Consider the following 15,607-nt stretch of genomic DNA (forward strand, 5'->3'; position numbering starts at 1 on the left):
GTGGTTTGAGAGGCAGAAACTGTGGTGACCTTTAAACACCTCTTGAAGATGTATCTGTGTACTCAAGTTTTCCCTGACTTGTAATCACCTATGACATCGCTCTGTTCTACTGTTGTTTTTGTTGTAACATTTTAATGTATTTATTATTTCATATTGTTTTTACATTGGGTTCTTAAATTGTATTATATACACTGATAATGTAAACCGCTTAGAGATTTTATAATACTGAGCAGTATAGAAGTAGTATGTATAAATCAATAAAGTGTGTCCACTCCACCTTTACACAGCTTTGTCTTTAATCTCTCTGACAATGCTTTCGACTGTATCTTTCCAGTACCCTCTGAGAGTGTCACCCAGTGCTTTCCTTTGCCTGACCTTACTTCAGCGATCTTGGTGCTGGTCAGGCTTTGTGCTAGGTATGATAAACAAGAAGCCACGCAGCAGAGTCAGCATTTGAAATGTGTTGAAGTAGAGAGACACAGAGACAACAATTCTAAAGATAGAGTCACTTGCTGAGTAAAACAGAGCCTCCGGATGGAGCCATAATTTCACAGCAGCTCACTCAGCACAAAACCCTCTCAACCAGAAATGCCTCCTCTTGACTGAAAGCTCCCATTTCCACACAGTCTCAGCCTTAGTTCCCAGACTGTCAAATGCCAATGCAAGCTGACACTTGTGGCAGATGCGTAATGCAGCCAAGTCTGTTTACTGGCTGCAGATAGCAGAATGTACTCCTGGCTGTAAAATTAGCAGGGGGGTGGCTGTTATTGACCAACAATAGCAATAATAGAATGGTATGATGGGGTTCGTTGGTTGGCAGCATCATGTCTTTCTTTCTTTCTTTCTTTCTTTCTTTCTTTCTCTTTCTTTCTTTCTTTCTTTCTTTCATTAAAATATTTCTATACCACACTTCAGCTGAAAACCTCTCAGGAAGGCTCACAAGGTAGTAGAAACAGTATTTTAAAACTAATGGTTTTATCCAGTGATATCTATCTTCCAGTGGAATAGACATAGCTGGCAGAATGGATTCCCCTTCCCCCTGCAGACCCCTGGACACACCCCGAATCTGCTCTGGAGGGCTGGGGGCTCCTCTGGAGCAGATTTGGGGGAGGATGGGAGGAGAGGAAAGGGAAATCCCATTGCACGAGCAGAAGTCCACTAGTGCAAAGAGGAGCAGATTTGGGGGAGGATGGGAGGAGAGGAAAGGGAAATCCCATTGCACGAGCAGAAGTCCACTAGTGCAACATTGGATGCAGGCTTAAAAACACAAAAGCAGTGCAATAATATACAAAACCATAAAATGATAAAATGAGCAGAAAACAATAAAAGATCACCGGGGGCTTCTTCACACGGAGCTTTTATCTTGCTCTTGAGATTAGTTACTCACAGAAGTTTATGGGTCCTTTAGATGACGTTGTCAATCTCCAGGGCATCTCCTGCACTAAATGACCTTGATTCCATTTTTTAAAAGATCGGAGGTTATGAGTTATCAAATTACCGCGCTTGAGTTCAGCTTGAGCTCCCTCTGTGAAAAGAGGAAAACTAGCAATAACAGGAGGTAGACCACAGCACCATCTAGTGGCTGTATAATGAAACATATGGAAGACTCAGATAAGGGCGGAAAGGAGAGGGAAAAGCGGGGGGGGGGGAGCGCATGTGAAGAGAGTCCATTGTGATCCTGCATTTAAAATGGAAACAGAAAGCCCCGTTTTAAATGTGGGATTTTAGGCTGGTATAGAGATGCTCTGGATTAAAAACAGATAGGCGGCATGTTGGAAGGCATAGGAAAATAAGGAGGGCTTTGCCTGGCACCAAAAGGATATCAGATTATGAGCCAAAGGAGCTTTCCTGAGAAGGGCAGTCCACATTTGAGGTGCCATAACTGAGAAGACCCTCTTTCTAATCACCACCCCGCTAACATCAGAATTCTGGGACCCTTAAAAGGAAGCGTCTGGTGATGCACGCAACAAGTGGGCAGGCTCTTATAATGGGAAGGCTTGACACAGGTCTCAAGCCATTTAGGCTGTAAAGGGTAGCACCAGCATTTTGAATTGTCCTCTGAAATGGACAAGCAGCCAGTAATATAATTTAAAAGCTGATCAAATATGGTACTTATAGCTGGTGAGCACATAGCAGCTGTATTTTGAACAAAATGAAGTTTCTGAGAAGTCTTCAAAGGCAGACCACTGATAACATATTGCAGCAGTCAAATCTGGGGCTACTGCAATGTGTGGTACACTGCCTGCCTCTAAAGAGAGCACTGATAACTATAGCCAGTCTATATCCGAGAAGGGTTGCAGCTGGTGCACCAGCATGCACTTTGTGCCACGGAAGCACCTTGGGCCTCCAGTGCCAGCGCTGGATCTATCAACATCCCCAAACTGCACACCTGATCCTGAAGGCGGGAGTGCAACTTCATTCAGAATCGGTTGGACACCACCTCTTTGCTTGGATGAACTACCCAACCGCAGCATTGCATTTTCATCTTGTTAGGATGAATATGGAGAGAGCAATCCTGTGGCCCTTAGACAGCATCTGGGGTGCCAAAGGAAGCTGCGGATCTCCTCCTCCACACCCATAGACAGAGTTATGAGCATGGAGGTAGAGATCCAACCGTGGCTCTTCCTTCCCTCCCCCCTCCCAGTCACCATGGAAAGGTTCTCTTAGGAGGTTGCAGAGTCCCCTCCCCACCCACCAAAGGTGTCAGGCAGAAGGCCTGTCAGAGGCCCGTCTTGCTGGGGGTGTTTGCATTTTAAACGGAGGAACAGCTCTTGCAGTCCAGGCATAGGATAGACGAGGGCTCCGAACTCAGAGCCATCTATTGGGAGCACAACCCAGAGGACTACTCCCTTCATTATCTTAGGCTTAGTTCTCAGTTAGGTAGTAAATGGGTATCTGGGCTGTATTACGTCAGACTGCAGGTGGGGACAGAATGTTGGAGTCCGGGGATGGACAACTTGTGGCCCTTCAGACGTTTTGGCCTACAACTTCCATCATCCTTCATCATTAGCTATGCTGGCTAGGGCTGATAGGAATTGTAGGCCAAAACATGTGGAGAGCCACAAGTTGCCCAACCCTGTTCTACACAAAACAAAAGAAGAAAACTCTCCACATAGAAAATTAGATGTCAGACAGAAGGTTCTAACTAACTCTTCTCCTCAAAATGCTTTCTATATTGAGGATTATTCTTATTCTCTCTCTCTCTCTCTCTCTCTCTCTCTCTCTCTCCGTGTGTGTGTGTGTGTGTGTGTGTGCAGTATAAATGCATTTGAGCCCCCACCTGCAGTCTGAAATGGTATAGCTCAAGCATAGATATATCGTTCCAGTGAGAACCAGGCCTGTGTAGAGTATCCACATCTACATACCCTTATGATGGCCCTGTGACATGGTAAGCATAGACTGGTACCAATAAGCCTGCTGCCCCCATGACCTTGTGGATTAATCCCAGGAGAAGCAAGGGCTAATAAGGGACAAAAAAGTGTGAGGTCCCATCAGGTAGGAGGACAGCCCACAGACTTGCCAGCAAACACCTGCAATCATACAATAGCTCCAAATGTATGTGGCTGACTTTCCTCTGGATACAGGCTGTAAGGTCAGGAGGGGGACTCAGATGCTGTGCAAGTTTGAGTCTATCAATGTTCAGGCTTTTGCAGCAGAACAGAACATAGAGATGACCTTGTGCTCTTGCCTTGACCCAAAAGTACACTGCAAACAAACCCATAATCTTAGGACTATGGGCGGTCGCTAAACAAGATTTAAAGTCAGTGGAAGATATGGGATAGCTTATGTATATCATGTACACAAAATACAGAACACATTATTAATTCCAAATTGGTCTTATTATTTTTACAGACCCCATCAAATACGTGTAAACTAGAATTACATGTAACTCTGTGAAATGGTTTGAGGCTCTGAAAGAATGTAAATAGTAATTAGGTTTGTTTCAGGTATAAGCCAACTACAAGATAATGAAAACAAATACTTTTGATTCATAAATGTGGAGGAGAATGTGTAATTTCAATAATGATCAGCACATAAATGAACATCATTAGCAGCATTTGAATCCAACTTGCCTTAGCAAATCTGAACAGAACTCAATAATTTGTTGTGTTGCTTGCAGAACCTGTAGATGAAAGCAGGCAAGTAACATTTGCTGCATATAGTATGTGATAAGTTCTTAATGACCCACCCAGTATTGACATATCCCATAATCATCCCACAAATCCTAGAAATTTAATGTGAATGCAATGTGAATTTTACATGGATGTTGTGCAAAATCAATGCACTGTTAGGACATATAATTGGAATAATTTATTTTGATCATAAATGAGTGTCTGGGTCACCTGCTCATGCCAAGGGAGTTAGCCCTGCTGCTCTTTGAAAATACATTTCTTCCTTTGTTTAATATAAATACCTCTATCCCACTCTTCAGTCCACAGGATGTCCTGGGCAGCTTAGAATTGCATTGACTTGCAGGTATGTAGCAACCAGCTCTGCGTCTCCGCATCTCCATCCTCTCCATTTGTATGCTGGACCCAGGTGCTTCCAAAACATCCCAACCACTTCCTGTTAACATCATTATGAATGATGCTGCTGGAGACCTTTGTCCCCCGTGAGGTCTGTCCAGGCCCTTAGCACTACCAGATGGATGTAAAGGCCAAAGGGGGATCCTGTCCCTGAAGCAACTTCCTTGCATCATTGGTGGCCTCGCAAAGTTGTAACCAAGGCACGTTTTCAAAATATTGTTCACCATTTTCCTTGCACCCACAACACTCTGTGTGTCTTTCATACAATAACATTTATATTGCCCTCTCGTGCACGTTCTTGAATGGCAAAGGACACTGTCAATCTGCCTCCAGACAAACACCTCATATTGTCAAGTGCTCCAGCAAATTCCTCAATGATGCGCAACCAGCCCTACCATTAGGCAAAAGTGAGGGAACTAGCTTGGGTGGCAGATTGTGGGAGCAGGGTGGCAGTAACAGCAGTTGTGCCCCCTGGCCATTTCTTCTGAGCCCCCCCCCCCCGCACTTACATGAGAAACAAGTAATTCCTCATGGATAAATGCAGCAGAAATGTGGGGCGGGGGAGGAAGGAAGCATCCATAAACCCATAGGATAAATTGTAGTTTATATCAAATATTTATCTCTGGTCCTGTTTCAGCTCCTTGTGGTTTGGTCGCCCATATCCTCGGACCTATGGAAAAAAACAGGAAGGTGGCATAGCTGTGTAGATTATATTTGCTCTATCTACCAACTGGAAATAAGATGTTCCTTTAAAGCCAACTCTGTGCACGTTCAGGGGTACTATACACCTTGACTGTCCAGGGGCACCATTTGCTGCTCCACCTCAGGCAGCAAAACGTCTTCAACCAGCCCTCCCCTGGCTGTTAGGTTAAGCCGGTGTATGTGAAGCACTTTGAACATCTTAAAGCATTATTATCATCACCACCACCACCACCACCACCACCATCATCATCATATTATTATTATTATTATTATTATTATTATTATTATTATTTTAAACAGAGATAAATTCACTGAGATAAAGAAATAATGCCATAAAAGGGAAAAGATCAAAGAAAAACATCAAGGGCACTTCCTGAGAAATTAGCCCTATATACATTTTCCACTGCAAGTAAAACCATGAAGAAAAACAACAGTTAATGAGTGGACTGAATGAGACAGAAACAGTTTCCATTGCAAGATGCTTTTTAGAACTCCCTTCACTGTCTTCCTGCACATGTTTTGTTTCAGCCTGGGGTTGGTTTCTCGGCTGTGACGTTTCTCACTTGAGCTCTCTCAGGAAACCAGCAGCCCACCTTCGATATAAAAGTGACCACGAAGATCTTCTTTGATCAGAGATCCGCCTCTGTTTCCCTAGCCTGAGCCTCTTGCATAGTCCAGTTCTCTGTGTCTCCCTTTCAAGTCCTCCTCACTGAAACTGACAAGGGAATGAGGAGCCTGGGAGCTGAATAATTCCTCCTCTCTTTGATGCCACCATGGCTTGGCTGTTCCTTTTCTGGACTATTGCCCTCAATCTCCAATTGACCAATGGTAAGGATAGGAGAGATTAGGCGTGGCCAAGGATATTTGGAGGCTCTAATGGTCATAGGCTTTGCTTCATGCGTTGCACTTGAGCCCTTGCTGGAAAATGTGAGACTCTCCTCCATGCTTTTAAGCATCAGACGCCTCCTTACAAACCCTGTTTCATCCTCCTCCATTCTGTCCTCACAGCAAACCCACGAGATAGGTCAGGCTGAGACATCTTAGCCATATTTGTAACTCATCCTTTCTTTGTCTGGCTCTATGCTCTTCTTGCAGCCAGAAATGTTTCCTGTGCAACAGGAGAGGAGTGCAGGGTGTGGGCTGAAGAAGGGGGCCGAGCTATGCTTCCCTGTTACCTGAGTCCTCAGAAACTGATGAGCAGCAGAAGGCATCTGTACAAAGGATTGACTGTTCACTGGGTGTGGCATGAAGGCAGGTAAGATGGCAAGACCCATTTCTACCGATTATGGAATTTTGATGTTGGTGATGATGGTGGGGGAAGGTTTTCTGTTTTGTTTATTTACTGCTTCCCACCTAGCCCCTCCATTTCACCTACCACCTCCTTGCCACCCTCTCTCCTTTAGCCCCTTTCCCAGCTACTGGCCTGCTCATCTAGTTTCCCTGTGTCCTTGTTCCTAGCTCCCACAAGAAGCACCGCTTGGTGCTAAAGGTGGAGCCCAGTGGGGTCAAGATATTGGCCCATTCCATGATGCATCGAGCAACAGTCTGGGACGCCGGCTTTCTCAGGGGTAATTTTTCACTCCAGATTGAGCCACTGCTGAAAGGTGATGCAGGAACCTATGAGGCACTGGTGAAATATGGCAGCGAGGTGTGGCACTGCCAACTGGAGCTTGGTGTGGTGTCAGGTAAGTGGATTTGGTAACTGATAGGAAAGGGGCCCACAAAGTAACAGAATCCTGTCAGTTAGGAGCAGAGGCCCTCAAAAGAGCTACTCAGGGAAACTGAAGCTAGCTGGGGTTTTAACCCCCCCCCCAATCAGCCTTAGTGCTGGACAATGGGCAATTCAAAAGCTGCATGCATTTAAATGAATTAACATTTGGAGATGACATCAAAATTTGTTCCCCCTAATAGAACTAGTAGCCATATTAAAGTGGGCTTAGGGAATGACTAAATGTTACACACAAATGCATGTAATGAAATCCATGAGGCTAAACTAGATGGGATAGTGCAGCCACATGTTAGCCCCATTCACATATAGCGCAGGAAGGGGGGTTCTGTTTTTTACATGAAACCCTCCCCTTTCCCTGTCTTACCTCACTGCCCTCCCTTGCTTTAAGCATCCCCCCGCCCCCCATGCTCACTTGCAGGATCAGAGCTGGCTGGAAGAAAAATGTTTCAAGAAATGGAATGCAGTGAGGTGTGGCAGGGGAGGGGAGATGATCTGGTTCCCCTCACTCACCTGCTCCATGTCATGTAAAAATAGGGGGCCTGACCCCACTTTATATGTGAATGAAGCAGGCATGCAAATACTTGTGACTGCCCCATTATGTCTAGTTTGGCCCTTTGACCTGACTGCTTTCCCCAGAAAGGAACGGATGATGATGCTGAACATAGGTTATGCCTTGTGATATGAATATCAATTCTTCTTTTCTTACAGTGACTGCTAACCCTCCTGGTCCCCTGGTTGAGTCTGAAGCTATCAGGCTGACCTGTAACTCCACACGTCCAGAAAAGCCCACAAAAATAAGCTGGTTCTATTCAGGTCTCCCCATCTCCAACTCTGGCGGCTTTTCCTCTCTGGATCAGTCTCTGTTTATCTCCAGGTCAGTCAGGAGCAACTCTGGGCCCTGGGTCTGTGAACTCATCTTTGCAGATGGGGAGAGAATTTCTGCCACGTACAACCTACAAGTGATAGGTGAGATCAGCCTCCGTCTCATCATTCAAGTTTCCCCAACCATACATTGCCTTCTCTAGGGATACGAATGTAACGAATGGAAGCAGGCTTCCTACTTTCTCAGTCCCCCCTTCTGCTGACAAGACTTTCAAATTCCTGCCTCCCCCTTGTACTTTAGGATCCACACCTCGTAATGCTGTGTGCCCTTTTTTCTGCTCCCTCCTCTAGGATTTGCTGAGCCAGCCATTCCTGTAGTCTATACTGCAGCAGGATCTGATGCTTCCCTGCCCTGTGTCCTGAACTACAGTCCCCTAGAGCACGGCATTTCACAGCTGGCCGTCCACTGGAGCTACAGGACAAGGAAAGAATCAAAGGCAAAGCTGACCCCCGCTCTTGGAAAGAGCAGGGATTTCACCCTCCAGCTCCCTGCAGTGGGGCCTGATGATGCAGGCCAGTACCTCTGTGAGGTCACCATCAGAAACACCACCATCACTAAGAATGTCACACTGGCAGTAATGACAGGTGAGGAGGGTGCCTGGGGCAAGGGGAGGCAGCGCATCTTTTTTTACTCTTAAGGATTTTTCATCAAGGGCTTGGGGAACATAGCATCAGCATCAGTTTGGTGAGTTTGTCTGTTCAGCATGTTCCCCTTGGGGAGAGACAGCAAGTCACATCAGAATGTTTAGCTATTAGGAATTGTCTAAACACACATACACACCCAGAGACTAGGACAGGAAAAAGCCAGGGTCTCCAAAAGAGCTATATCAAAACTCTTCAATGAAAATTTAAAATGCCTATATATTCTTTACTGTTCATTTTAAAAAGAATAACTGGGACTTACCTGGGGCTGTGCCCTATTGAACAGAGTGGGGTTTACATCTGAGTAAATATTCATAGGACTGTGCTGCTAGGGTGCAGACCTATACCCACTTACCTGGGAATAATCCCCACTGAACTCAGTGTGACTTACACATACTTGAGTAGTCATGTAAAGGTTTGTGCTGTTAAGTGGTGTAAGTAAAAAGTTAATTCATAGTCCATACACCTTGGAATCAAAATTCACAGAGGGGTTGTGTAACTTTTTCAAGACAATTGATCCATAGTATTTACCTATTTGGCACTCTGTATTTACAGCTTACATATATTATCAATTTCCTATATAATTTCAACTTTACAGTATACGTTTCCTTTAAACTTTTCATTCAGTGTGAGGTTTAGTTTGGGTGTTTCCCATTTTTCTTCTCCAATGTGTGACCCCAACACATGGAGAGCTCACCACCTCCCTAGGCAGCTGGTTCCATTGTCTGACTGCTCTGACTGTTAGGAGGTTTTTCTTGCTGTTCAACTGCCTTCTTGTAACTTAAGCCCGTTATTTCGTCTCCTGCAGTCTTGGATGATAGAGAACAGGTGTGCAGGCCCCTTCTGTGTGACAGCCCTTTAGGTACTTGAAAAGTGCTGTTCATATCCCAAGAAGCAGTAGAGCTGAACCTTGGGGCCAAAGCCCTATAACCCAAGGCGCCCCCAATGTCCACTCAGACCCCAGTGGGTAATGGGGGCAATGGCAAACAGGCCTAATGCCAGCACCTGGGTAGACATGGGCATGGAGGGTGCCACTGGGACGGCTGCTGTTCGCTGCACCATCCTTCCTTTCTCCTTATTTTTTATATTTAAAAAACATTTTATAGTCAGCGGGTGGCTGGCTATAATTTACATAGTCACAGATGTTAGTTTTATTATTTTGACTTTAAAATATAGCATCCTTTTCTACAGCAAAACAGTGCTCATTCCCTAAAATAAATATGTTAAAAAATACGTTTATCATCAGGGCAACAGAACCAAACTAAATTTATTCCACTAACCATGATGGTGCTATGATTTAAGTGAGTCTGAAGTGTGAAACTGCACATGCTCAGAGTATTTATCTTTTTTTAAATCAAGTTTGGCAAACAAGTTTTTGTTTTGTTTTTTGTCCTAACATGTCAGGAATATAGAAGCAGTTGTAAAGCATGCAATAGCAATGGTGGGTGCAGTGGAGAGAAGAGAAATATTAAATGTTGTATTGTGGTGTTATAGGGCTATACAATAATAAAACCATTAACAAAATTTAATGGTTTTTAAAAATTCTGGTATGACCAGAAATATTTTTTTTCTGTTAAAAATATAATATGTTGCTTTAACATTAACATTATACGTCTCTTTGTGTGGTTTTTTAAAAAATGCAACTGGAAAAGTGTTTTAGCAATAATTAAAAGACTGATAAAACAAAACAAAAAATAAAATAAAATGGCACCCACTGCAAAGTTTATAATGGATGTGGGCTGATGTTCAAATGGCTGCACCTATGACAGCTATGTCACTTCCACTGGTGTGGACAGAATATTGAGGGATATGCACATAGCTAGAGCGCTATTGGGAGATAGTGTGGAAAATCAGTTGCAATTCCACCTGTAGTTTATAAGGGAAGAGCAATGACTGGGTAGCATTAAGAGCCATCCATCTGGAAGCCGCCTTGGGCCCCATCTACACTGGGCTTTTACTCCGGGGCAGGTGTGAGTCGAGGTCCCTCATAGATGACGCTGTCGCAACTTCGCAGCCATCCGTGGTTTTCGCCCGGAAAAAGCGGAGTTCCAAGGAGTCGTTTTACTGCGATTTTTTGGGTTTGCTGTGGGTTCCCCTGCAGCTGTGGGCCGTCTGTTCCTTCCCCAAACTGACTTCGCTTCTTACAGTGGGTGTATTGTAGGCGTGCATAGTGCCTGCATCACTCTGTGATGCCCTTCGCAGCTGCGCAGTTACAGAGGCACAGATGGGCGTTTTCATTTATTTAATCACACTTGCACACATTTTTGCAGCTTTGTATCCTCGCAAGGGTTGCTTTTGGACTCAGTGCCCAAGGGCTGGGGAGAGTCTTGGGGGAAGGAACAACATCGCTCCGGGCACCATTTTGGAGCAATGGCAAGGCATGTAGCGCTTGTGAGTGCAAACCGTTGCGAGAGTTTCGGGCTGGGGAACTGACAAACTGATGCTGCGGAAACGAAGGAGCACAAAACACCCAATTTTTACTGAAAACAGGGTCAGAAAGACACAGCAGAGCCCCTCAAATATAAAACAGCCACTGAAGTGTTGCACCCTCACACTCATGGGGCTGCACAGCTGTGCATTTCATTATAATGGCAGAAAAAGAAGGACACGGCGAGTCTCTTAGGGAAGTGCGCAGTAGATCACAAGTGTATCACAGGGCATGGTGATTCGAAACCGCATTGCTGCGCAGTTGGGACGGGGTGGGGGGCCAAAGCGGTGCCATATAGATGGGGCCCAGGTGTATTACAGCAACAGGGACTGGAAAAGATAGTATTAAAGTTGGCCTTTACTTCTAATAACAAGGGGTAGCTTTTGCTTTTTAAATTCTAAGTTGTCTCACATTTCCTTCTAAGTTGTTTCACCCGCTGAGGTTTAGTTCTATGAAAAGTTATTTAAATATAATCAACCTTTAATAGTTAATTGGTTTAAAGGCAGATGACTCATGAGCTAAAAGTTGATTGACAGCCCTAGTAGTACAAGATAGATGTGAACAAATGAGCCCATGGGAATGTCTCATCTTCACTGAGTGATGCATTGGTGATGGATGTTTGTAGGGAAATTTCTAATTTCTGTTTCCTTCCTTTCAGTCACTCAAGTGATCACTGAGGAATCTCACTTGCTGCTCATCTGCAACTTCAGCTACCAAACAGGAAATGAGCATTTTCAGTGGAAACACTTGGGTTTGATGCCCACAAACAGGTCTTGGCCTGAGGCTACCTTCAGGAGTTTTAAGGTCTTGAACTGGGGCTCGACCCTGGAGTTCTCCAAGGTGTTGCCTAATGATGCAGGTATCTGGGAGTGCAGTGTCTATGGCCCAGATGGGAAGCTGGGAGCTGTGCAGCATCACTTGAAAATCACACTGCCTTATGGAACCGACCATCCAGGTACAAAAATGGTGCCTCCCATTCCCAATCTAGACATCCTATCCAGAAGGACACTATGGTTGATGGCATTGAAAGCCACTGAGAGGTGCAGAAGAATTAACAGAGTCACTGTTTCCTGGCACAGGTCAGCCATAAGGGCAACCAAGGCAGTTTCTGTACCAAAACCAGGCCTAAAGCCCAACTGAAATGGATCCTGATAATAGGTCTCATCCAATACTCTTTCATACCTTGTTACAAATATCTCAGTCCTACGACATAGAGTCTGCAATCTTATGCACAGGAATTTGTCCCATGGAATTCAGTGGGACTTGATTCTGTGTAAATATGGGGCTGGGCTGTTAAACACACATGCACAGTAATGCCCCAATCCATCCATATTTCATTGCTTGATCCAATTATGTATTTTGAGCACCCTCATCAAATCCAAACATGCTGTGCTCTGTGTTCTATAAGACTTTACATCTCATCCAGAAGTCATCACTGGCTGAATACAGATCATTGTTTTTCCGTAAGATGGAAAACACGGTATGACGCAGCCACTGTTACTCTTGATGTACACACTTACCCCACGGTCATTTTTGATAAACAGGCTTTCATAGTGCTTTAAAAGTCTAAAAAGAACACCCTTGTTTGATCAGAAATGATAGTTGGACAGAAAAATGAACATGTGCACTCTGAGGAATAATAGTTGTTTCACAGCACCTTCAACTGTATTTAAATTATTGTCTGCCTCTGTGTCCAGCCAAGGAGCGATTCCCCAGCCAGCCATGTTCTGATCCCTTTGCTCTGTTGCAAGTTGTTTAATTGCAGCTTTGCCTTGCAGATGCCCAGATGGCCAGTTTGCAGCCTGTAAGAGCTGAGAAGAAGATCATTTTTGGACTGATCGTCTTCCTCCTTGTTCTTGTACTCGTTGTCTTTGCCTTCATCCACTTGAAACAAAAGGTAAGTCACTCGATCTCCTGGCTTTTTGTCCCTGCCTGTCCTACTGCTCTTGGCACATGGTTCATTTTCTTTTCAGAACCGGTAAGGCACCAATCAGCCTAACAGACCGGCTGCACGAGGATCCGACTGCGTGGAAGCTTGCACATGAGCAGCAGGTTGTGTGTAGGCTTCTTCACTGCAGGCAGCCCTCACACCAATGCATGGATGTCTTGTCTTGGGCCCTAGGCAGCAGCAGGCCTGGGGCAAGGGGCAGGGCCTCATTCCCAGTAATCACATGATGTATGGAGGGGGCTTAATCACGCCCACTAGTGTGGATGGAACACAGCAGGGTGTGCACATACAAGATGTGCTATACCCCCCCAAATTTTGAAAGTTACCTGCAATTCCACAGAAAATCAATGACTGGAAAGCACTAAAAGCCCTTAATTTGAAAGCACCCCATTACTGTTTCTGACTCCAGTAAAAAAAGAGCTTGGTAAAGATGTAGTGAAAATCTGAGCCACTGAGCTTGCTTTGTGATTACCTTGGGCTTTTCTACACAAGACATTTATCGTGTGCTCATCATTGCCTATTCACAGTTGTTTACTGGTCCTTTAGACATCATTGTGACCCCTCAGTTTCGCTTTGGTGTCTAACCAGAACTTTTGCAAAGTTTTTTTGAGCAGGTAAAATGCAGCATTTAACTGTGAAAGCGGAAGAAAGTGTGCTTTCCTCCTGTGTGTTTGTGCTATTCCACTACCACAGTGCCACTTAGACGTAACATAGTGGGTAAGCAGGGAAGGAAACACTCCTCATGTAGTGCTCAGATCTCAGTTCTGCCACAAAACCAAAAGTAGAAACAGTGGATTAACAGCGATTAGCAGCCTCATGGAGAAAAGCTCCTTGTTTCCTGAAGGGCCCTGCTGCACAGCTGATAACGTGTCAGTGTTAAATCAGCAGACAGGATGTCGCTCAATTTCCCTCTACTTCTTTTTCTTTTAGATATTGCCCCCGAACTTCTCAGCACTGGATAGGATGGTAGCTGCTGCTTTGCCAGGGAAAAGAGTAAAGGATGGAATCCAGGAGGAGAAGGTCCTGCAGACAGAATGTTGATGGAAAAGAAGCAAGAAGGCCACTGACATGATAGCTGCTGAAGTTGGCCAGATGGCCCCGTGGAGTGCAGACTGCTGCGGGCACAGCCAAGTGTTCAGTAAACTCAGTGGTCCTCCTTGAATGTGTAAAACACCCGGAAGGGGATGCGATGTTACACTGAGGGATCAGATTCTCAGGTATTCCTCCCTATACCAGCCAAGGCAAGAAGGTCCTAATGGATTCACATTCAGCTTTGAAGGGGCAACTGCTCCCCTACTTGCCCCACCCCCTGAGCCTGGTTTGGGAAGAGCTGTTGCTTGGTGTTCCCTTATGTGTGGGTTTCCCCTATGTCTGGGTTTTGCAGGGATTAGAGACGTCTTGTTCTGTTCCCTCTTCTTCCTGATGTCACTGCTGGATTAGCATCCTGATCCATAGATCTTTGCGTAGGTTGCACGCCCATGCAAGGGTAGCTCTACATGTTCTGCTGTGGGTTGGGGCCCCCAGGAGATAGAAAAGACTTTAAAAGGGGTGGGCAGGCTCAAGCATTGCGAGAAACATTGGGTGGGCCAAACCTAGCTTCAGCCAGATGCTATAAGTCTAAGGTCAAAATGTGGGGTTGTTGTGGGCAACACTTGTGGAGATGATGGAACCTTATGCATTTAAGTGCTTCTATTTCACCTTCTTTTTAAATCAGCCTGTCTGCATGGTGGTATTGCCTGCCCTTTCAGTGTGTTTAGAAGAAGGATGCAAGACTGAATGGATATTGGTGACTGAAGAGACCAGAGGTCTCTTGACTCCAGATATTTTGCAACACACACCCCTGTCGCTTTTTCCTCCTTACGGAATAATATTTTCACTTTCACAATAATGCCATGTCTGTGGAAAGTGGCTTCTAAACATGTTTCATGTGTTATTCTTATTGTTATTAAACCATAAGAAACATAACCTGACAAGTCTTTGGCCTCTCGAGTCTCTATGACTAGTGCTGGGCAGATTTACTTTCCATAAATCTGCTCTCTTTGCTATTTTTCCTTTCCCCTTTATTTCTTTGTTGTTGAATTCTCACAGCTGATCTTCCAGGGAGAGAAGGGTGATGATGAAATGGTAACAGAGAAGCAACACCCATTAGCTCTGTGTCTAAACATCGCAAAATTCGTATGAACAATATATAATCATATATTTTTACCATATATAATCAGAATTTATAATCACAAGTACTCATACAGGAGAACTGAACAGAAGGCCAGAGATCCCAGTTGTGTGGGGACTATAGGTTATATCTACAGTACAGGTACTAAACCAGTTTAAAACCAGTTTAAATGGCAAAGAACTCTGGGAATAGTACTTTAGTAAGCAGGCTGAGATTTCTTTATTAGAGGTTTGTAGCCTGTTTGAGAAATGAAAGCTGCTAGGTACTTTGGTACCCATGACCAGTTTGAAATTGGTTGAGAGGTGCAGAGTAGACTTGCCCATAAGGGAGGGAGCAAGAATAACTGTTGACATGAGTGGTTTACTCATGTGAGCAATGTAACATGGAAACTGCAAACTTGCACAAGATCACAACTCTTATTCTGGGACGGGGAGAAATGTGCATTTTTTTCTTTTCACAGAAAAGAAGTCAATTTTTTGCATGATCTGTGACTTCCATGTTACACTACTCACATGAGTAGACCACTTTCACGAGCGGTTTCCCCCTCTCAAATTGGCCACCAGGTATATTGTCAAAACTG

At 44.7% G+C, this 15,607-nt stretch overlaps 1 protein-coding gene and 1 pseudogene across 2 annotated transcripts in view; one reads left to right on the forward strand and one right to left on the reverse strand.

Annotated features, from left to right (window-relative positions):
• Positions 1 to 15,607, reverse strand: part of LOC146352896 (protein CFDP2 pseudogene) — a 1,048,348-nt pseudogene that overhangs the window by 980,052 nt on the left and 52,689 nt on the right. The window lies entirely within an intron of this gene.
• Positions 5,861 to 14,826, forward strand: LAG3 (lymphocyte activating 3). Its single transcript, XM_084832189.1, has 8 exons — positions 5,861 to 6,056; positions 6,324 to 6,483; positions 6,687 to 6,913; positions 7,666 to 7,923; positions 8,131 to 8,424; positions 11,568 to 11,864; positions 12,688 to 12,806; positions 13,788 to 14,826. Exons 1-8 carry the CDS (start codon positions 6,002 to 6,004, stop codon positions 13,896 to 13,898), a joined length of 1,521 nt encoding a protein of 506 aa, XP_084688315.1. The 5' UTR covers positions 5,861 to 6,001; the 3' UTR covers positions 13,899 to 14,826.

This window comes from Heloderma suspectum, chromosome 2, assembly GCF_057233095.1.
Source record: "Heloderma suspectum isolate Gila_16-S chromosome 2, 16-S_ref, whole genome shotgun sequence".
NCBI classification, from domain to species: domain Eukaryota; kingdom Metazoa; phylum Chordata; class Lepidosauria; order Squamata; family Helodermatidae; genus Heloderma; species Heloderma suspectum.

Coding starts and splice junctions, on each gene's coding strand:
- LAG3 (XM_084832189.1), top strand. CDS start 6,002: ATGGCTTGGCTGTTCCTTTTCTGGACTATTGCCCTCAATCTCCAATTG. Junction 6,057..6,323: donor CAATCTCCAATTGACCAATG/GTAAGGATAGGA, acceptor CTCTTCTTGCAG/CCAGAAATGTTTCCTGTGCA. Junction 8,425..11,567: donor CACACTGGCAGTAATGACAG/GTGAGGAGGGTG, acceptor CCTTCCTTTCAG/TCACTCAAGTGATCACTGAG.